At 35.6% G+C, this 22,472-nt stretch overlaps 1 protein-coding gene across 5 annotated transcripts; it reads right to left on the reverse strand.

The window, feature by feature from the left end:
• Positions 1-8,855: 8,855 nt before the first annotated feature.
• On the reverse strand, positions 8,856-21,337 carry LOC115988618 (katanin p80 WD40 repeat-containing subunit B1 homolog). Of its 5 annotated transcripts, XM_031112182.1 has the most exons (18): positions 21,035-21,337; positions 20,710-20,846; positions 20,528-20,639; positions 20,162-20,391; positions 19,978-20,080; positions 19,686-19,756; positions 19,379-19,453; positions 19,152-19,295; positions 18,866-19,052; positions 17,046-17,558; positions 15,166-15,222; positions 14,947-15,080; positions 14,166-14,291; positions 13,524-13,598; positions 13,295-13,407; positions 12,732-12,848; positions 12,547-12,615; positions 8,856-9,321 (listed from the first exon to the last, which is right to left on the reverse strand). In XM_031112182.1, the coding sequence occupies exons 1-18, from the start codon at positions 21,057-21,059 to the stop codon at positions 9,264-9,266; spliced, it is 2,346 nt and encodes a 781-aa protein (XP_030968042.1). In that variant the 5' UTR covers positions 21,060-21,337; the 3' UTR covers positions 8,856-9,263. The 5 variants fall into 5 exon arrangements, with proteins under 5 accessions (XP_030968042.1, XP_030968043.1, XP_030968045.1 ...); XM_031112183.1 differs by lacking the exon at positions 15,166-15,222; XM_031112185.1 differs by lacking the exons at positions 20,710-20,846; positions 21,035-21,337 and having other exon boundaries at positions 20,535-20,633.
• Positions 21,338-22,472: the final 1,135 nt, after the last annotated feature.

A 22,472-nucleotide genomic window follows, 5' to 3' on the forward strand; every position in this document is an offset into this window, starting at 1 on the left:
CCTTTGACAAAACGCACTTTACTTGTATTTGGGTAGATTTAGGATGTGTTTAATACTTCAAGAAACTGTGTTTTAAGATCAAGTGTTGAAGCCATACAATTCTGTCAATGATTCAAGTCTGAAAAGTGTCTGTCATAAAAGCTCGACAGCTAGCCATCTATCGAGTTTGAAGAGCTGTTCCAACCCTATGGCTCGACAGCTACTCGACAGCAGCTCGACAAATAGGCATCTGTCGAGGTTTATGAAAAACAGAATTTCAGTTCTGTTTTGACTCTAATCCGTGATTATGTGTTTGGGCTTTCTTTACTCACAACCCTAGACATATAAGAGGATTATTTTAAGGGCCATTAAAGGTGACACAAGTTGCACAAGTGTTGAGCAAAGTTTGTTCAAGCAAATTGTGACAGGAGATAGAATTTGCCCTAGTTCATCGTTCTTGTGAAGAAGCTGTTGTGTTTGTGCATCGTAGGGTTTTGTAACCAAGCATCTTCTGGATCTTCATTGTGGATGAACTGAAGAACTTTGCGACCAACAACCTTCTCTAGTTGGTGATTGAAGTCGCGTACTAGGATCCGCGCAATTGGTTAGTCACGTACTGGAAGCCGTGAATCAAAAAGAGAAATTGTCACTACAGAACAAGTCCAATTAGGTATTGGGGTAAGGGTTCAACTGTAGGCTGGTATAAGGTACTGGGATTTCTTTACTTGTAACCGCTTGTTGTGATAATAGTAGAATTTCGGAAGTGGTGACCTTAAAATCACCCGGTGGGGGTTTTGTCGTGTTGGTTTTCCCTATTCGTAAATAAATCACCATGTCAATTTAATTTCCACTGCACTTAGTTTAATTGGTGATTTGTTTGTGCTACCACGTGTTTGCATGTTAATTTGATTAATTAATCAACTTGACTAATTAATCAATTAATTCATCATAAGGGGTCAATACGTTTTAGCCTATCAAGTGGTATCAAAGCAAGCACACTCTAATTAAGGTTTAATCTTTGCTGTGAGATCCATTGACCCCTGTTTATCATGGATAAAGGACAGTCTCTCATTATACCTCCTTTATTTGATGGTACTAACAATGCATACTGGAAAGTATGCATGAGAGCTTTCTTGCAGTCTCTAGACGAGAAGGTATGGCAAGCTATAGAGATTGGCTGGACTAAGCCAAAGGAAGCGCTGACCAATTGGGATGAAGCCTAGATCAAGGCGGCAAACTTCAACAGCAGGGCATTGAATGCTTTGTTCAGTGCAGTCACTAATGAGGAATTCAAGAAGATATCCTCCACTGAAACTGCAAAGGAAGCATGGACCATCCTCCAGAAAACTTATGAAGGAACTAAGACTATCAAGAATTCGAAGCTTTAGAGGCTTACTACAAGCTTCGAAGAGATTAAGATGGAGGAGGATGAGTCGTTTGATGAGTTCTATGCCAAGCACAAGGACATAGTGAACTCAGCCTTCAATCTTGGGGAAACCATTCCTGAATCCAAGATTGTGAGAAAGGTGCTCAGATCTCTACCTAAGAGATTCCATACCAAGATTACGGCAATCGAGGAATCAAAGGACATTGACAAGATTCCTTTGACAAAGCTAGTTGGTAATCTGCAGACTTATGAGTTAGGGTTAACAAGGATTGGTAAGTCGGGCAAGAGCAAGAGCACGACCTTGAAGGCCAAAAGCAGTGACACGGATAAGTCTTCAGATGATGAAGATTCTAAGATGAAGTCCTACATCACCAAGCAATTCAAAAAGTTCATGAAGAATGCCAATGGGAAGGGTTTCGATAAGGACCATAGGCAATCCAGTTCTTCTCAGTTCAAGAGTCAAGACAAAGGGAAGAAGGATGCTAGGGATGGCGGTCAATACACTGTTCCCGCAAGACCTAAGTGCTTTGGGTGTCAAGACTTCGGTCACATGAAACAAAAGTGTCCTACATATCTCAAGAGCAATGGGAAAAGCAAGGCACTTGCTGCTACTTTGAGCGACATCGAGCCTGAGGATGATTCCGACAATAAGGATAACGAAATCCTGAATGCCTTCACTACCACTGTCAATCCTACTGAGGGGATTGTTGAAGATGTGGATGAAGAAGAGGAATTGGTGGAGTCCAAGTTTGAGAAGATGGATGACCAAGATGATATCCATACAGCCTATGAGAAATTATACAAGCTTTTTGAGAAACTTTATAGGTTGCCCACCAAAAAGCTTAGTGATGTGGAACTTGATCGTGAAGAGTTTTCCACAAAGTTTGATGAAGCTAATCAGACTATTGGAGCATTGAGGTTTGAAAATAATTTCTTAGCTGAGAAGACCAAGAAGCTTGAAGCGAAGCTGTTTCAAGTTAGAGCTCAATTGGAGAGGACTTCAAATGCAAAGCTTGATGAGATGCACAGTCTTCAGAAATCTACTTCTGATTGAATAGGTTTAGGGTATGGTTTCTCTTCTTCTAATATTGCTTCTACTAGTACTACTATTTTTGTTCCTCCTAGTAATAATGTTGAAATTGAGAACAATGATGTTAAAACTAATTTAGCTGGTGAGAATATAGACAAAGGTAAATCTATCTTAGGAGCACCCCCTAAGCAAAATAAGAAGGAAGCTAAAAACCTTAGGGCTAAGAAAGCTAACTCTCAAAAGCCTAAACAAAAGAAGCAGCATCTATGTCATCATTGTGGAGTTGCCGGTCATACTCGACCAAATTGTTATAAGTGGTTAGTCACTCAACAGAGCAACGGCATGATAGCATATGGAAGCCAGAATTAGCTTCAATCCTCTCTTGCTCCCCTTGGAGATCTTCTCAAAGCCCTCATGTTCCTTTCGAACTTGAACGGTCTCAATTCTTCCCCCTCACCGCCAATTCAAGGGTTTAATCAAAAGAAAGGTTCTTCCAAGATGTGGAAGAAAAAGGGCTCCAAGTGATTCTATCACTTTCTTCTCTCTCTTTGTGTTTTTGTTTTTGCATAACTTGTGTGTTTTGTTTTTATTTTGAGTCAGTCTAGTTTTTATACTTTGCTTTATTTAACATGTTTTTGTTTGTTTTTAGTTTTTTTTTTTTTTTTTTTTTTTTTGATATAAAAATAAATAAAAAATTTTGAAAAATACAAAAACAGTGTGTCTTTTGTATACATTGGTACTTGTGTACTTTAGATGGCCATTGAAACAAAGTTTTCTAAACTTTGTATCTTTTGTAACTTAGATGAGCATCTCCATGCACAGCTAAGCAAGTAAGCTTTGTGGCTCGTGTTTGTGATGAGTAAGGTTAAGTAATCTCTTGTACTTAACACTCATATCACTCTTTTTTACGGGAATGATTAGAAAATTCTAAGAGAAATGCATAAATAACCATCTCACCACTGTTGCCTGCCAATCATGAAATGACATTTGTATGCTTTGGCATAGCAAAAGTGCAATGTCAATGACATTTGTGTGCTTCAGCATAGCAAAATTGGAATGTCAAATGCTTAACATCATTGGATATTTTTTTTCTCTCTCTTATATGTCCATGCATGATTTGTTTAAAAAGAAAAATATGCAAAGAAAAAAAATAAAAAGCAAAAAGATCAAAATGCTTTAAATATGATTGCAAGTGTGTATTTTAGGAGATGTGGGAGTTATACGATATACCTCAAAGGTGATAGTCCCTATCAAACAGTTATGATTGTGTGTGAGTTAAAGTGATTTTCTCATATCTCAAATCGTCATAACATGTATAGACTTATGCAATCTTGCGATGTTTTTCACACACAACACGTAATATTCTTTGCTACTCCTGATACATGTGCAGGTACAATGTTATTTGGCCATCACAAGGTTTACATATGTTAATGTATGCTCACTAAACTATCTTAACACATTTTTAAAATATAAAATTAGTTAGACTTGTTGTGTGTGTGTGTGTGTGTGTGTGTGTGTGTGTGTGATCTATGTGCTTAAAATTGTTGTTGAGAGATGATTTTGAGAACTTAAAATGTTATTTGGATCCTTGGTTGAGTTGCATGCTTGATTGCATTCATATCTGTGTTTTTCCCTTCTTGAAAATTTGTTTTTAAGCGATCTCAACACTTCTCAATACCTGGCTATCTATCGAGCTTTTCACCTTCCTTTTATCACAATCTCAATAGCTTCTCGACAGCTAGGTGGATCGATCAAGATTTCTTCTGGATCCTCACTAGCTTCTCAACAGCTAGTGGATCGATCGAGCTTCTTTAATCGTGTCTGATAAATTCTTCCTCAACACCTCTCAACAGCTGCATCTGTCGACGCTTTAACTCTTGACACCTTTCTCGACAGATGTCTCGACACCTCTTGACACCTTTATCTATCGAGCTTTATTGACCTTCTATATAAAGGTTCAGCGTGTTTTTCTTCTCACTTTTCTCGATCTCTCTCTCGATAGAACCGTCCTTTCACCTCCCTAAACTCTCTCTCTCACTCCAAACCTCTTTCCAAGTGTTTTTCAAGCTTTTTCAAGTTTTTCTCTTCACTTGGTAAGTTTACTTTCTCTCATTTACATGCATTTCATGTTTTGAAACCTAGGTTTTGGGGTTTTTGAAAAAATTTGGGGTTTTTCAAAATTGATGAGTTTTTGTTGAAATTTTGGGATGGGTTTTTGCTTAAATGAGTTTAAAATCTCATACATTGCATCACATAAGCATTATAACAGTATTATCATGCATTTAGATGTGTGCAAATTGATTGTGTGCTGGTAGGATTGGATTGGGCTAAGCCCATGATGCCTTTTATATTGCATGTCACATGTTCATGCATTTCCCATGCATACGTACTCTCTTTTCAATATATTTTGATATATTTGAACTGCTTGAAACTTTTCTGATTGTCTCTCTCTCTCTCCCTCTCTTTTCGTTTACATTAGTCATGTTTATGGCACCTAAACGTAAGTCTACTCCATCCCAGAACCCTCTTCATTCTGGGGCATCCACTTTCTCTAATCCTACTCCATCACATATTCAGTTCTGTGATGAGGATGCCTGTAAGGCCTTCTAGGGGAATTTTTCTCGATGAGGCATTCATTCTGAATGCCGAGTCATTCTGGCGAACTTTGCCAACACTGACCTACCCGATGTCATTCACAGTTGGGGTTTGGAGTCACTATGTGACGTCCCGGTCACATGTCCATCCATGCTGATCTAGAAGTTTTACTCCAACATGCATGAATTTGATTTTTCAGTACCTCTCTTTCATACTCGCATTCGAGGTACATGCATTGCTGTCACACTACAGCTTGTTGTGGATGTGCTCTGTGTCCCTAGGGTAGAGTTTCTTCATGACCCTGGTTATGAGTGTCTCAAGACTGTGTCCAAAGATAAGCTCAAATCTGCTTTTTGTGAGCGCCCTTCTGATTGGGGTAAATGTTAGTTCACTTACTGTTCAGACTTTACAAAAGGTCCTTGGTTTTTTAACATGGTTACGACATTCGTTCTTCACCCTCTTTCTCACTATAACTCTATCACAGAGTCTCGTGCTTAATTTTTGTTGTCCCTTCTTGAGCATCTTACCCTAGATTTTCCTTCTCACTTTATTCTGTCTATCCTAGATGTCTATAGGGATTTGGCGTCCCATGATAAGCTCATCTTTCCTTCAACTATCACGAGGTTCTTACGCCATTTTTCTGTTCCCTTTCCAGCGTCCGACCATTTCACTTTCATATGTGTCATAGACTACGCTACCGTTAAACGTAGCGAGGCGCAGTTTAGGTCGAGGAAATCTGGGTCAGCAGCTCCTCCCTCCCGTTCGGCTCCATCTCAATTTGCTCCATCCACATCCGCTCCCTCCTCTTCTACGAGCGATATGTCACTCGGAGACATTATGGTGCTGCTTCAGCACATGGATGCTCGCCTTGATACACTCTCTACAGAGCTGTATTAGGTGAACGTTCGTGTTGGCCATATTGCACGGCGGCAGGCAGTCATGGGTGGCTTCGCTCCTGAGGCTTCTTCTCCACCTCCTCCAATGGCTTCTGATTCTGAGGCTGAGGATGATAATGATGGTGATGACGATGATGCTACCGTTGATGATGATAATGGAGATGCTAGCTCTACCAATGAGATGTATACTTGACGCTCTTACCCTTTGTCACTCATGACGAAAAGGGGGAGTAGTTTTGGATATGAAAGTAGTCATTCTTAGGGGGAGAGTTAGTATAGGACATTTTTGTTAGGGGGAGTGTTGATATCTGAGGGATGTAGTGAGGATTATTTGTATCTTTTTTCTTTTCTCTACTTTATATACATTTATTCTTGTACATGGGTCTTGTGACCATTATTGACATACATTGTACTTATCTTCTTTATATGTTGATGTATGTTTCTTTCACCTACCCTTACATGTGTTGTTTCTTTTCTCTCTTTATGCACATGCTTCTTATTACTTGTATGCAATCTATTATTTCTGTTTCACACAAAGATGCCTTAATGAGTTTTGTTCAAAGTATTTCAGAAATACAGGTTGTCAAAGTCTACTTGCCATAAACTCTCTTCTTGCAAAGTTTTTCAAGAATTTGTATTAGGATAGATTTTATTGTATTCAACAAGTGAATATGAGTTGAGTGATTTATGACTTCTCTCATATCTCATTTGTTTGTTGTGGTTTTGTCACGGATTGCCAAAGGGGGAGATTGTTAGGAAATATGTGATTCACTTGTTAGGAACATATGTCACTATTTTATATAATTGACTAATCCTTTGACAAAACGTACTTTACTTGTATTTGGGTAGATTTAGAATGTGTTTAATACTTCAAGAAACTGTGTTTCAAGATCAAATGATGAAGCCATGCAAGTCTGTCCAAGATTTAAGTTTGAAAAGTGCCTGTCATTAAAGCTCAACAGCTAGCCATCTATCGAGCTTAAAGAGCTGTTCTAGCCCCGTGGCTCGACAGCTGCTCGATAGCAGCTCGACAAATAGGCATCTGTCGAGGTTTATGAAAAACAAAATTTTAGTTATGTTTTGCCTCTAATCCGTGATTATGTGTTTGGGTTTTCTTTTCTCATAACCCTAGACATATAAAAGGATTATTTTAAGGGCCGTCAAAAGTGACACAAGTTGCACAAGTGTTGAGCAAAGTTTGTTCAAGTAAATTGTGACCAGAGACAGAATTTACCCTAATTCATCGTTCTTGTGAAGAAGTTGCTATGATATTTAAGATGTATATGTTATAATACATTCCTCAACCTGTTTTATTGCCAGGCTTACATCAATGATACTTCAAATAAATGTAGCAACTACTTATCAACTGAAGAAGATGGTGATTGTACAAAATTTCAAAAACTTGATGTTCAAAGCAATGTGCAACTCACACCAACATCTGTACTCAAGGAAAACAAAAGGGCATATTCAGGGACTATTACAAAGCAACAAAGGAAGAAGATACAAAAAACACTTTAAAGTTGTATTTCAATCTCTAAGATTTTCTATGCACAATTTGGTTTTAATGGATTTGTGATTTTGGTACTAAAGACATATAGGAACAAAGGAAATTTTTTCGACTTTATGCACAATTTGGTTTTAAATTGAAATAGAGAGGAATTAAACTCTTATATTTAGTTATTTGAGGATACAGCTTTACTTTAATGTTTTTTAAATATAATGAATACATTGAATATTTAGTGGAAGTCATGAAAATATGAAATTGAAAAATAAAAAAAGCCATAGCAAAAATACATGGTATTGGGACATTTGTCCAATATGTGCAAATAAAAAACTGTTGGGAGGAGCTTCAGCTTAAAACAGTTGCGGCTTTAAGAGATAAACTATTTGGTTATGTATTAAAAAGACCAGTGTACCCAATTGGTCCAATAGTAACACAACCAAGTAACTTGTCCAAGAATGGCTTGCTATTTGATTGGCTAAACAAGTAACCAAATGATTCTACGGTATATGTGTCATCTTTTGAGACAGTAATGATATTTCATGTCCTTCTATTATGGATATAATTTTTACTTATTTTTAATTAAAAAAATTAGTAGCATTCCCATGCATCGCATGGGTTCTTTTGTAATACTTATTAAACCAAATGTAAGAGCACATTATGATTGCATTATCTCATATTTATTATTACTTCATAATATTACATGTTTCATCTTATATTAGAGCCAATTTAGCTTTCAATAATTGAAATTAGAGAGATGTTTAAACCTGAACATGTTAACATTTGATTTAAAATTAGCCCGTGCATCGCACGGGTTAGCGACTAATTTTCTATAAAACTATTTCATTTTCCTATATTTGGCAGCAACCTTAAATGAGTTGAAAAACAATCTCTCAATTTTCTTTATTTAGCTTGTTGTGAGATAGAGTTGTTTTCCAAAACAATTAGTGGAAAACAATCTCTAAAAGTAAGTCATACTTTTTATGTGACTAAAGATAGTTTTCCTTTAACTCATTTTTTTTAATACTACCAAACACTTGAAAATATAAAAAAATTAAAACCATCTTTACACAATATTTTCCATCGAAACAATCAATGTTACAACGTTAAAAATACAAAATGATGAAAAAAAAAATATATATATATAAAGCCAAGTTAGACAATGGCTAGTTTCACCTCTTAGCATGCTGTTATCCCCATAGGGTTGATATCCTTCGCAGCAAATGTTCTCCGATTCAACTTGTTCAAAGACTTTTTTCCCCCTTCAATGATAACTGGTTAAAAAATAAATAAATAAATAAATAAATAATAATAATAATAAAGTTGTTGATGATGAGTTGAATGAATCCCAACAGACTTTTGGCCTAGCATTTTGATAGCGTGTACTAATTTGATTAGACTGTCTAATAATGTAGCAGCTTCAATCCTCAATCCTAAAAGTTTCCTTATATCTCGATAAGAATTGCATTTCCCATTCACAAAGAATTTGAATACATAAATAAACTGCTGCAGTTTGGAGAACAAATATATATATATAGCTGAATATTACAGATGAATTTTGAATTGGCACATGATTACAATTACATACAATTGAACCCAAGATACAAACGATAATCTCCAGAATTAAAGAATCAAAATTAGGAGATTATGCACTACAAGAAGACCAGGCTTAAAATGTTGCATTAAGCTTTAGTGCTCTTTACTGACAAACGCCAAGGATGATGACACAGGTAGGAAAGCATTGGGAAAAAATTGTGACATGAGAAACTGTATTTCATTTGGAAGTGTAGTATTTTATATGCAGTCCCATCAATGGGTGTCAGTTGAGCCGCCGCCCCACAATTGCAAAAACTCATTTGCATGGCAGAATTAACATTACTCTTGAAGAACTAGATTCAATTCCTGAGCACATTTTGCCAGCAAACCACCCTTCCTGCAGGAAAATCAAGAGCGAATAAAGGCTGACTTTCTATATGTCAATTGCTAAATTTGCAACAAAGAAAATCAATCAGACGCCCAGGAGACATGCATTCCACGTGTCAAAAGCAATGGTGTCAATGAACTCACAAAATGACCAGGAAAGATTCAGTATGCCAAAATGAAGCTGAAAAAGATGCTACACACACATAACATAGCTAAAGGATTTGTGGTTTGGCCTTCAGGACAGAAGAGAGAGACAGAGGAACTAATAAAAGTCAAATGAAGAAGATTTTTGGCCATCCCTGAAATCAATTTACTTCAAATTCCTAAATTTTTCAGACTTCACTAAAATAAAAAACTAAGGCCTAGGGTTTTAGCCATCCCTCAAATCATGATAGTGTGTACAAGCTGCTGTCCAAGGTGTTGGCTAATAGGTTGAGGGTGGTTTTGGATAACCTCGTCTCTGAGACTAAAAATTCATTTGTTGGCAGAAGGCAGATTCTGGATTCAGTGCTCATTACAAATGAATGCCTAAATAGCGCTGGATATTGAAAAAGCTTATGACCATGTGAACTGGGAGGCCTTGTTTTATTTGTTGGGCCGGATGGGTTTTGGTTTAAAATCGAGGGGGTGGATTAAGGCTTGCATTTCATCTATCCGTTTTTCAATCCTGGTAAAGGGATCCCCTAAAGGTTTTTTTGGAAGCTCTCGTGGGTTGAGACAAGGGGACCCACTATTCCCGCTTTTGTTTCTTTTGATTATGGAGGTTTTAAGTAGACTCTTGAAGAAGACAGAGGAGTGTAATCTTATTCGGGGTTTTTGTGTGGGAGCTATGAACTCTGTTGGTGTGCATATTTCCCATTTGTTATTTGTTGATGACACTCTCTTATTTTGTGATGCCTCTAGGGATCAGTTGTTGTCCATAAGGTTGGTGTTGTCGTGTTTTCAGGCTTTTACGGTTTTGAAGGCCAATGTAGGGAAAAGTGAGATTGTCCCTGTTGGGGAGGTGAATAATCTAGATGCTCAGGCTAATATTCTTCACTAAAAAGTGGGCAGTTTGCCTATGAAATATCTGGGGATGCCGTTGGGAACTTCTTTTAAGACAGCCTCGATTTGGAATCCTATTTTGGAGAAAATGGAGAAGAAGTTATCTGGATGGAAGCGTCTCTATTTATCTAAGGGGTGGGAGGCTCATGTTACTTGAGAGTACTCGCTCAAGTCTCCAACGTACTTTTTATCTCTTTTTACTATTCCTAAAGCTGTGGCTGCTAGATTAGAAAGTATTCAGAGGAATTTCCTTTGGGGGTCTTCTGAGGGGAGTTTCAAACATCCTTTGGTGGCTTGGGAAAATGTGTGTTTACCCGTTGAGATGGGTGGTTTGGGGATAAGAAGTGTGGTGCCTTTTAATCAAGCTTTATTAGGGAAATGGATGTGGAAATATGGTTATGAAGTTACCCATCTCTGGTAGCGAGTTATCTCCTCTAAATATGGTGAGGGTAAAGGGGGGTGGAGTACTAATGTTTGCAAGAGGACTCATGGGTGTGGCCTTTGGAGAAGCATTAATGAAGAGTGGGAGAGCTTTTCTAAGCATCTGACTTTTGTAGTGGGGGAAGGCACTCGTATCCGCTTTTGGCATGATAGGTGGATTGGTGACAATACTCTAAAAGATCTCTATCCTAAGCTCTATGTGTGTACAATGGTCAAGGATGCTTGTATCTCTGAGGTTTTGTGGATTCTAGAAGGGGGTACTGTTAAAGTGTGGAATTTAAGGTTTTATAGAGCTTTTAAAGATTGGGAGTTGGCTGCATCTTATTCTCTACTTCAACTTATCCAAACTCGTATTCCTCTGGGTGATAGGAGAGGTACTCTTTTTTGGCGACTTAAAGGTGATGGTAAGTTTGACACTCGGTCTTACTACCATGCAATTCGGGGTGCTTCAAATTCTTTGTTTCCTTGTAAGGGTGTTTGGAAACCAAAGATTCCTAAGCACGTGGCATTCTTTTTGTGCACAGCTACACATAGTCGGATCCTCACTTTGGATAATCTAATGATTAAGGGTCACCCTTTGGCTAATAGGTGTTGTATGTGTTGCTGTGATGGGGAGTCGATTGACCACCTTCTTCTTCATTGTCCTGTTACCCATTCCCAATGGACTTTTATGCTACAAGCCTTTGGTATTCATTGGATTATGCCAGGATCGATGGCGAGTTTGTTATCTCGTTGGCATCAGTGGCTTGGGAAGCATTATTCGGACATTTGGAACTTGGTTCCAGGGTGCTTAATGTGGATTGTGTGGTTGGAACAAAATCATCGATCCTTTGAGGACAAAGAGAAGACGTTGGATGAGTTAAAGATTTTATACCATCGTAGTCTTTTGGAGTGGTCTCGTTGTTGGGGTTTTATGAATTGTTCTTCTCTCTGAGTTTTTGTCCTCCCTTAGCTTAGTTTCCTGACTACCCTCTGTTTGTTGTGCTATTTGTTTCTTTTATTTCTTGTTGATCATCATCATGAACTTCTTGTTTTTTCATTTTTCTCTCATTTATGATAGCTTTCTGATTACCTATTAAAAAAAATTGGTGAGAATTTTCTAACCCTTCCAATTCCAATGTAGCAATCCGCAATACGGATGACAAGGTTTTATTGGATGTGAATTTTGAAAATCTTAACCGTTATGTTCTTGACACGCATATCAAATTTCATTCAAATCAGATATTATTTACTATTCGATTAATAAACTTATTTTTTATGCATAAATTTAGACCAAAAAACTTGAAATTTAAACATTTAATTGATGACAGAACTATTGATCTTTGATTCACTTGAAATTTTGCAAGCATGGAAGATATAATAAAAACATGCAATCTGATGATTAGATTTTCTAAATTCGCATCCAATAAAAAGATAAAGAGGAGTTTGAAGCATTTTTGGAGAGAAACCATTTCCATCAAAATAGGAAATTTTGAATTTGATACCTCCCATTTTAAATTTTAAAAATCCCACATGTTGGGCCTTGACTTATTAAGGGGGAATTTAAGGTCCACACGTGAGAGGGAGTATTAATATTATGGTTAAGTAATTAAATTCACAATTTCCTAATAGCTTATGCTTTTTGGGAGAATCGGTAATTTAACAACAACAATAATTTCTAAATCCTAAAATGAAAACTTCAAAGTTCAGCCATTACAATTTCCATCAAATGGCACTTTGTGAATTGTGAAACTCAAGATGACATGCTTACCTTACAAGAGCTGGAAGAATTTTCTGGATCTTCTGCATCTGAATAAAGCACTGGTTGCAGCATTCTAGCCTGTGCTCAAATTTTCAAATAAAGTAGGTTCATCACACCAAATAAGTTTCATTAACTCTTACCCACACAAGAATCTAAAAGGAAAATGTCCATATTATTTTGAAAAAAAATAAAACCTTTGCTCTGCATGAAGATCAACACCAACTGCTGGAGGTGCTGAAACGGTTGAGCATATTACTGGTCCAAAGACTGCAACAAGCTTCAATAGCATCTCCAATGATAAACTTGCATGCCTGTAACATTTGCAGCGTAATAAAATATCTATCAGAAACAGAGTGTGTTAGAAGAAACATTGGCATATTTTGTTTTTGTTTTTGTTAAAAAAAGTTGTGTAAAAGTACTTCTGTACCTAGATTAAGCATCATCCCCCCCTCAAGGTTTAATACCTACCCCTAAAAATTACATTGCCAAACTGTCAACAACCTATGGGCTGGAGTCCAAATAAGTAAAATGAAATCACGCTGAAGAATATGGTTTTCTCATCACGGGAGCTCAATATATAATTTATTATGAACCATGTGAGAAAATTCACGTTACTTCAGATAATCCAGCTCTAGTTGCAGGGTCCTGGCCCTCATAGGGTGAGGACTGCACTAAGATGGTAAAAAGTCCTACGCCAAACATCTTCCAGTCCCTTGCATTATGAATTTGCTTACCATCTTATGCATGAAAGAATTACCTTTCTACCTTGCTATCCAGCAAGCCCAAAAGCACAGGAAGCAAGCAAGAAAACAGATCTAAGGTGAGAATCTCCATTTTTTCCATGAGAACACTGATCACATCAGCTTGCACCTGTATCAGGATCAAATGATGATCAGAACAACCAAATATGCATGAAAAAAACATTAATTACTAGTGGGATCATTAGAAAAAAAAATACTCTTGAACTTTTTCAAGTAAATACCCACAGAAAGATCTGGAAGCTTCATCAGTGCACTAATAGCACCTTTAATATCATTGCACTCCCAAAAATGTCGCACCACCTGCAAGTTCACATTATAACGAGTAACTTCCAGGGTAAAAGCAACTTTAGAACAAAGTTTCAATTAAAATAAATTAAGGTACTTGAACAACACATGGTGAAGGTTGGTTCATTTTTCTCTTTCCACTCTTTGTACCAGCAAGAAGTCTTTTCCATCATTACATAGAGCTAGATGCATTTTATATACTGCAGAGCTAATATAACATTCTAAATTGCAATACATCCATGGACAATTCAGCACATCAAGCTTCCAGAGGTTATCTTTATAGCATGAATTAGTCCACATCAGGGACCATAACTACTACTAGAAAACATTTTATTATGGACAAAGTTTTCCTCCAACCCATTATATGGCTACTCATAAAACCATCCACATGCATTATTTAAACATGTCACATGACTCATTAAATAGGTCATGCAACTAACATCAATTGCCACATAGTGGGTTGGAGAAACTTTTCTTCAAACCAGTTTGTAGGAAAACTTTTTACTTTTATTAATACCAGTAAAGCAATAGGTTGCATGTCATCACTTAATTATTCAAGTTGACTTCAAGAAATAAGGTTACCTGTAATTTTGTTAGGCGAGAGCGAAGGGTACTTAGGAATAGTTCATGAGTTTGCATGAGATCTTCGGTAACATCCTTATCATTTGAAGATGGTGAGTCCCTTCCAGAAGTTTGAGGTTCTCCTTTCTGTTAATTAGAAAAAAATGTGAAACAAAAAGTAAACAGCTTTAGTTAACCAAAAGTGACATTGCATACACATGTAAGTTTATCTTTCTATGTAAATGTTTCAAGAACAATTAATCTCCCACTGGTTAACAGAAAATTTCCACAAAGTCTCATTTGAATTGCATCTTCAACTGAATATTTTCAAGGAAATACACTGTAAGTCATAATGTGTTCCTATAAAAAGAGAATTTAGGGAAAATAAGAGCAGTTTTTTTACCACCAACTTCCACTTACATATCTTTAACCAATTTACAAATTGATTTCTCCACATTATCTAAAAGGTGAAAAGAAATGGCAATCATCAGATGATCTGAACCATTTTGGATTAGTAAACGGAAGGTTTCCCAAGAAAGAAATATTATTGAGGGATAATTCAATTCAAATATTCTTGATTATATGTTAGCAGCAAAGTCCTTCCAATGAATTTTCTATATATACCTAATGAAATTTTGAATTATTTTTCAAAAAAAAAACCTACTTGTTGAAAATGTCCTATATATTAATAGGGACCTAAACTATGAAAATCTGAATTCTCAAACTCAGCAGAGATGCCACTGCTGACAAATGGCTATAGACAATAGTCTAGAAAAGCTTTTAAAGAGTCAAAATGTTTTACCACCAAAGTGGGAGTTCTATCTGCTTCAGGCATCACACGAGCCATAGTAGATGCTTGATCTTCAATACTATTAAATCTTTCTCTTTTTTCAAACCTCTCAACCAGAGAGCGGGTCCTTCCTTGTACAACTGCAACTGCCAAATGAAATTCTTTAAAGAGTCAAGATCCATCCCACTTGTATATTCCATAAAATAAAGCAGTTGGTAGGCAATGGCAAACCTCCATTGACCATTTTAACAGGGCTTATCCCTTTGCTGCAATTAAGGGATTCATCACCTGAAACATAACATGAAAGCTACTTATTTCCATCAACGGAGAATAAAGCTATATCATAGATCATCAACAAAACCACTACTAATTAAGGAATAGTAACTGTTGTTCATCAGCTAACCTGATATTGAGGCAAAAGAAAAAGGTACTGAAGGGGCAAGCATTAAAAGAGATGCCATAGGATTTACAATTTATGATTTTGGAGGAAAACAGTAACAGAATGGCCCATACACCTCTTGTACAGTACTAGGTTTGAACTAAAAGACAGGTTCTAATTCTGGTGTTGGCAAAATATATGATCAAAGACTCAAATGTTTTAGAAATACGGGAAAATTTTGAAAGTCAGCTGAAAGCAGCATGCTTTACATTATGTAATATTAGAAAATTGGGTGGAATTAGATATTGTTCCCAGAGCCGGCTTGATGCGTTTGAAGGCCTAAGGCGAAAACTAAATTGAGGCATTTTATATATTTAAATAAATTTTTTTTAAATTTTTTTTTTTAATATTACTTAAACTCTATTATCTTGTGTTAGATACAAAATTACTAATAAACATGAACTACATATAATTGTTTTTTGAGAAAGTCTATATACACAATATTTGACAAAACTTTTTACACTTGTTGATGTGGCAATTGATAGTGGTAAGTAAAAAAATGATATTAAAAATGGATTTAGATTTGAACTAATAAAAATTTGCCAACTCAAGTGTGGTTAAAAATGTTGTGAAATTTTTTGTATATTGCTCTTGTTTTTTTCCCCATTTTTCAAGAAGTGATTCATTCATAACATTTTCATTCATAACAATTTGACAACAAATCCAAAATGTTAAGTTGTTACTGGTTCTAATTTGAACCCAACACTAAAATTATTTTTTTTTCCCCACCAATAATAGCTAATAACTTGCCACTTAAGAGGCGTTTAATTCGCCGTGGTGTTACATTACACCGCAATATTACATTATTATAATTTTACATTAAGGTAATCTCAATACAATAATACAACATTATATTGTTTAGGAAGGTGATGAAATTAAGATGATTGATATATTTTGTATTTATAGATTATGGTAATATTAGAAAAAATAAAATATATCAAAAACCTTAATGTCACTTTATCGTAATGTGCATCACATCAAGAATACATCATAGCGAACCAAACTCCCCCTTAGGATTTGTTGTGAAAGTATTGTGAAAAATGTTGCGGACATAACATCTCTCTCTTCTTTTTTCTTGTTTTTCATTTGATAAAAAATATTATTTTATTAATCGGCTAATATTTGGACTTAATTGATACTATTACAATGAAAGAAATAACCCTATTGGTTAAAATTTGGGGGCTTTTTTTTTTTTTAACTTGGAGGCCTCTTGCAACCGCCTCATTTTGCCAATACTAGAGCCGGTATAGAGCCGGCCTTGATTGTACCGAATGGCTATACAAGAAAACAATAAGTAAAAATGACTACATCTATTAGAAAGTAATAGTTGCAAAAACTGTGACAGTAGTTTCATAATATGCGTAGAAGACAAATTCTTTGTATACATAAGAGTGACTGATTACATTTAATGTGTTGCAAGACATTTAATGCTAACTAAATGCAGTCTGACAAAGCAAAATGATACAAAACTTCAGTTGAGTGCCCCAAGATTTTTGAGTTAAGGCTTCAATGGGTAAATGGAGATCATCAGCTAGCAAACACATTAATGGGAAAATTTGTGTGGATAGAAAGTAGATGGGCTAGAGGAATAAAATATAAACAGGACAAATCAATGACAAAATATATTTATATTTCATTTGTAAACAGATGGCACTATAGTACAAGAACTTACAGCTTTCCTGATTAGACGGTGTTCGTGGTGACAAAATTTTGTCAAGCTTTTCAGTAACAATCTTGATATTAGAATGTTTATCCTCACAGGATTCTCTAGATCCATCTTCAGATCCATGTTTGGATTGGAAGTTTGAATCTATTGCACACGTCACATTGCTCAAAGTTCCAGATTCAACAACTTCTGGCAGCCTCTCGACCTCAATTTTACTATTTGATGGCCTCTGAACATGAGCTGGTCTGAGCAACATTCCACGTTTTGTCCTTGAAAAGCTGATGGATTCCTTTCCAGAATTTGCCCCATCTCCTCCATCAGCACCGTCCCTAGGTACAATGCTAGGAACAACAAAGGATTTATCAAGCACTTTTTCATAAGATCTTGCATTCAAACCTACTGAAGGACTCTGCTTCTGAGATGGCAGACAACTCATATCCTTTGAATCCGATGGGGGTGCCACTTTTGGAGAATTGAAGGACTCAGCTCTCTGTGAAGCAACAGGATTTCCACCAGTAGCTTTGAAAAGAAGACAAAACAGCACATCAGGGAAAGTTGGATTAAAATGACAGAAATAAATGCCAAAAAGCATTGACATATCCATAATAGATCACTTTTTAGATTAGCGCTTGTGTGTCAAATTAAACTCCTATGCAAATTTCTATCTTCAGTATACCTTCTCAATGTCCTAGCCTCCTAGGCCTTGACATCATATTAACTTGGGTAGAACCAAATCCCTATCTCCATAGATCAGAAACCAGAACAGCTCTGAATTACGCAAGCCCAGACTTAGTTCAGAATAAAAAAACCAGTTAAACTTTGACCACAATTGAACACAAGCTACAATATGCCTTCAGGTGCAGTTTTCTCAATGCAAGCTGTACCCACACTTAACATGGGCTGGACTATACTAATCTCTGGGTCTAAGGTACATAATCTGCTGCAAAAGACAGCAATTTGTTGATACCCTTTCAAATACTGATGGATTATATAGAAGTCCCCCCCCCCCCTCCCTTTAAGTTTTGGCCCCAAAGGGAGGGGAAGGGGAGATTCAAAGATTATAGAGAAGCAATGATTCTGCCCCTTGTAATCAAAACTTTCAATATGATAAAAGCAAACAGATTTGGACCTTGATCATTAACCTACATTCATCTAGAAACTATTATGCTAAGTTAGCTCATTAGGTGCAATTACAATAATTTATAATACTTTTGACACAAGTATTTATACAATTACATAAAAGTTAATATACTTGAGCATTTTGTGGGCACTATGGTTGCTACAACTTTTTGATAATCACCACTGTCACTCTTGCTTGAACTCTGCACTCTTCTAACCTATGGTTGGCTAAACCAGGCCAAGACCTCCATTCCTCCATTGATTAAGAAAAACCAACAAAAAACACCCAGTATCTAGAAACTTGAATGCGTGTAAGAGAATAACCATAATAAACTTTCTGAAAAGATGATGAATAAGGAATTCAAATTCTGACTGGGGGCAAACCAAGCCAATCTCCAACATATGCTATAAATGACGTACTTTAACACTTGGGGGGTGGGGAGGGGTAAGAATGAGTTTAAATACAAACTCATAACTAGCACCACATTTTCTTTTATATATGTTTTCTAATCCTTTTTTTTCCTCCTCTTTTTCTATATGTTTGTTAAGCAGCTTTGATACTCCATATTTATAAGTTGTGGGACCCCTCAAAAGTTCTACATTCTTGGATGTGGACCATGTTTATGATATTAAAAACTGAGGACCTATGTTGAATAATCAATTGTTTCAAAGTGTAACATTTCTAAAAAAAACAAATAACAACTTACAATCCACGTATATGTTCTTTATCTCTTTTGTATCATAATCTGGAGACACGCACCGCAAGCCTGAAGTTGACCTGAGACCAGTTCCTCCTTTCTCTAAAGAATGACTTCCCTGGAAATTAAGATTAATTTTCTGCTCTGTATTGTCATTTTGCTCAGGTCTTGAAGTAGACCCATATGGCTCAATAAGCTGCCATAAAGAATATAACTTAAATTGACTTAATGGTACAGAGAAAATTAAAGAGATAAGGAAAAAGGGGGAAAAGGTTACAAGGAAAGATAACAGTACCGATATATCTGCTACCCAAACTCCAACAGAATTGCGAAAGTATGAGCAAGCCAGAAGTTTTCCGTCATTAATGCATTGGTCACCAAGTGTTGACCATCCCATATCAACAGCATCATGACAAATTACAGGCTCCCATGAGTAAACCTACAATTACCAAGCTTGGATGTGATGTTTAGGTACCATCTTCATACAATTTCATTTAACTACATGACAATGACAATCCAAACCTTCAAACTATCTTCCAACCCAGAAAGTAGGGTCCTTCCATCGGGATGAAAGGTGATTGCCCGTACTCCTGTAGACTGGAAAGGGGTTAACTAATTTTGTTAGAGAAATTGGATGCAATCCATATCCAAGTATTATAAAATTAAAAAAATAAATAAATAATTAAAAGGTTGGCATAGAGGACAGAAGAAAAGGAGGCCTGGTACATGTCTTTTGCATTTAAGGGTAATCCCAGCATAAGATTGAACTTCCAAGATACTTAAAGTGACTACGCAACTTCCATTTTAAAGAACAAATAATGTCAGATACCTCAGGTCTAGTAGATCCAATTAGTTCAAAAGTTTCCAAATCCCAGAATTTCACTGTTCTGTCTGCTGAACCTGTAAAATGAATCATATTAATACGTTATGAAAAGCTTACTAATTACTAAATAAACAAATTAGCGAGAATACACTGATTTCAGGAGGCAGACAAAAGGAAATCAGAAGAATGGGTACATCTATATGTACTTGAGACAAAAACTAAACAAATCTAACATAACCAACAAAAACTAACAACCTCTACACTGTTAAAAAAAAAAAAATCAAGTCAGATGCTGTACCTGTGGCCAGGAGAAACTCGAGGGGATGGAAATCTAGGGACCGAATGTGACCTTGATGGAATTTAAAATCGTGCAAGAGCTTTCCAGCAGTTAGATCCCAAACCTGTTCAATAGACAGTGTGATAAGAAGAAAGCAGCAAACAACATTAACATTGATGATAAGATAATTTTATTGTTAATTGACCTTGACAACGTTATCGAATCCGCCAGAAACTACCCAACGACCGTCAGGAGTGAATTTGATAGTAGTAATGCCTCGAGTGTGTCCTTTGTATGTGTGAATGCATCCTTTCTTTCTAATATCCCATATCTTTAGATTAGTATCCACTGAACCAGATGCAAACAACTCTCCAAATGGATGAAATTCAACAGCACTACAGTTATTGGATCTGTGTCCGCTAAGAGTTCGAACCACTACACTTAGAGAATAGCAATCAAACAATAATAATTACATTCATATTCTTCTTCTGCAGCATAATTAATTGCATAATGAAATGAAATTAAAAAAAAAAAAAAAAAAAAAAAAAAAAAAAAGGAAATGGACTTTAACTCTTTACTTCCTCCAAATCCCATAGCTTTATAACACCATTAGAAGCTCCAGCCAGCACCAAAACTTCATCAAAAGCTACACATTCAACTGGAGTTGTATGTCCACACAAGGTCTGTATAAAAACAAAATTGATTACTAATTTAGCAAGAAATATAATGAAAGTATCCTCCCCCTCCTATTACCATTAAAGAATTGGGTTTCCCAATGCTCCAAAGATTAACTTTATGGTCATCACCACCGGTTACAAACAGACGACAAGCCTTCTTCCCAATATTGACGCAGTTCACAGTGGCAGTGGTGGAATGAGCCACAAATTCCTCTGTTTTTTTTTTTTCAGTCAAGTCACACAAACAGTAAACTGATTTCTGAACTTACTTATTAAACAAACTCCAAAGCTTCTTTTACTCTTAAGTTGCTGAGAGACAAAGTAAAAGCAAAAAAGAAGAAGAAAAAGCTGAAACAACAGTTCAGTAGAAAAGCATAGTAAAACCCTAAACAAAAGGATACGTAGCTTATATCCACGCTTCGCCATTTTTTGCCGAATTCCAGAGCTAAAACGGAGATCCAGAAACTTGCTTTTATTGCTTCACAGGAAAAGGAAAAGGTTTTATTGCTGAGGAAATTGAAATCCGCAGAGAGAGAAAGAGAGAGAGAGTTCAGAGGGAAAAAGGAAATAGTAATTTGGAGTCGCTCATCACTCACGGACCCGGACCCGGACCCCACACCCCAGGCTCCTCCTTCAAATCCAAAATAACAAAATACCAAAAACAAGATAAGTGTGTGTTGTTCTGAGTCTGACCACCTCTCTCTGTCTCTCTGCTCAATTTTCATTTTATTTATCCAAGCTTTCTTTTGTTTTCCTACTTCCTAATTACGTAAATGCCCTTTCTTTTTTTTCTTTTGTGATTCTTTGATTTTTTTTTTTTTTTTTTTCCTCAGTTCTGATTAGGGATCATCTGGTAACGTTATTCTAGTAATATTGTTCATATTTTTTTAAAAATGTATAAAAATATGTATAATGTTATTTAAAAACTAAAATGTGTTAGTTAAAATGTCATACCAAACGCCCCTAGATTTTAAGGAAGACAAGTTGTTTTGATTTTTAGACAACAAATATGTTTTGATTTTTTAGTTCTGCTGTTTTGATTGTTTTGATCTTAGACAACAAATATGTTTTGATTTTTTTTTATATAATGTAAATATAGTATTTCTTTTTAGTTTCCACTTTTTGCACCAAATATTAAAAATTTTAAAAAAATTATTATTACTTTCCTTATAAACCATTTATTTTTGGGAGTAAATAATAAAATAGAATGTAACAGAATATACAATATTATATATATATATATATATATACTAGTTATAGGCTCGTGCGTTGCACAGTTTTATGAAAAAACTTATAAAATATATGTATAAATAATTATTATAACAAAATAGGTACTAATTTGTTAGTGACTTGAAGTATTGTTAAAAATAATATCAATGATTAAAAAATGTTAGAAGTGTTTTTTTCATTTGGAATATATTTGAATACTTATTTGTACACTATGTTTTTAGAGTATCCTTATTCTTCTTTGTCATTGTTCTTTATTAAAATCTTTAGATATAGTATTAAAAAAATTGTCCACTTTTAAGAGATAGAACTATTTTTTATTATGCCCATGCGATGCATGGCTTAATAAAAAATATTTTGATAATATAATTAAATTTAATAACAAATAAAATGAAAAAATAATTAATTCAAAATTTAAGATTAAAAAATAAATTGTACTTGTACACTTAAAAAAAATTTAATTTTTATTTCTTTTTTTTTATTTTTTTTTTTTTTTTTTTTGAGAAACCAATAAGAAAATTTTATTAAGCTAAATCAAACAATAAAACATCATCCAAATCACATGGAAGGTCTTCCATCCACACATCAGTATCTGCAGATACAACTGTTCGA

This window comes from Quercus lobata, chromosome 5 (assembly GCF_001633185.2).
Source record: "Quercus lobata isolate SW786 chromosome 5, ValleyOak3.0 Primary Assembly, whole genome shotgun sequence".
Taxonomy (NCBI): domain Eukaryota; kingdom Viridiplantae; phylum Streptophyta; class Magnoliopsida; order Fagales; family Fagaceae; genus Quercus; species Quercus lobata.

What these genes read in the sequence shown, in the direction of transcription:
- LOC115988618 (XM_031112182.1), bottom strand. Translation starts at nt 21,059, where the DNA reads ATGGCGAAGCGTGGATATAAGCTAC. An exon ending in CTGGATAGCAAGGTAGAAAG is followed by an intron (nt 12,849 to 13,294) that starts GTAATTCTTTCA and finishes CAAATGTTACAG; the next exon opens with GCATGCAAGTTTATCATTGG. An exon ending in GATCTTCATGCAGAGCAAAG is followed by an intron (nt 12,616 to 12,731) that starts GTTTTATTTTTT and finishes ATTTGAGCACAG; the next exon opens with GCTAGAATGCTGCAACCAGT.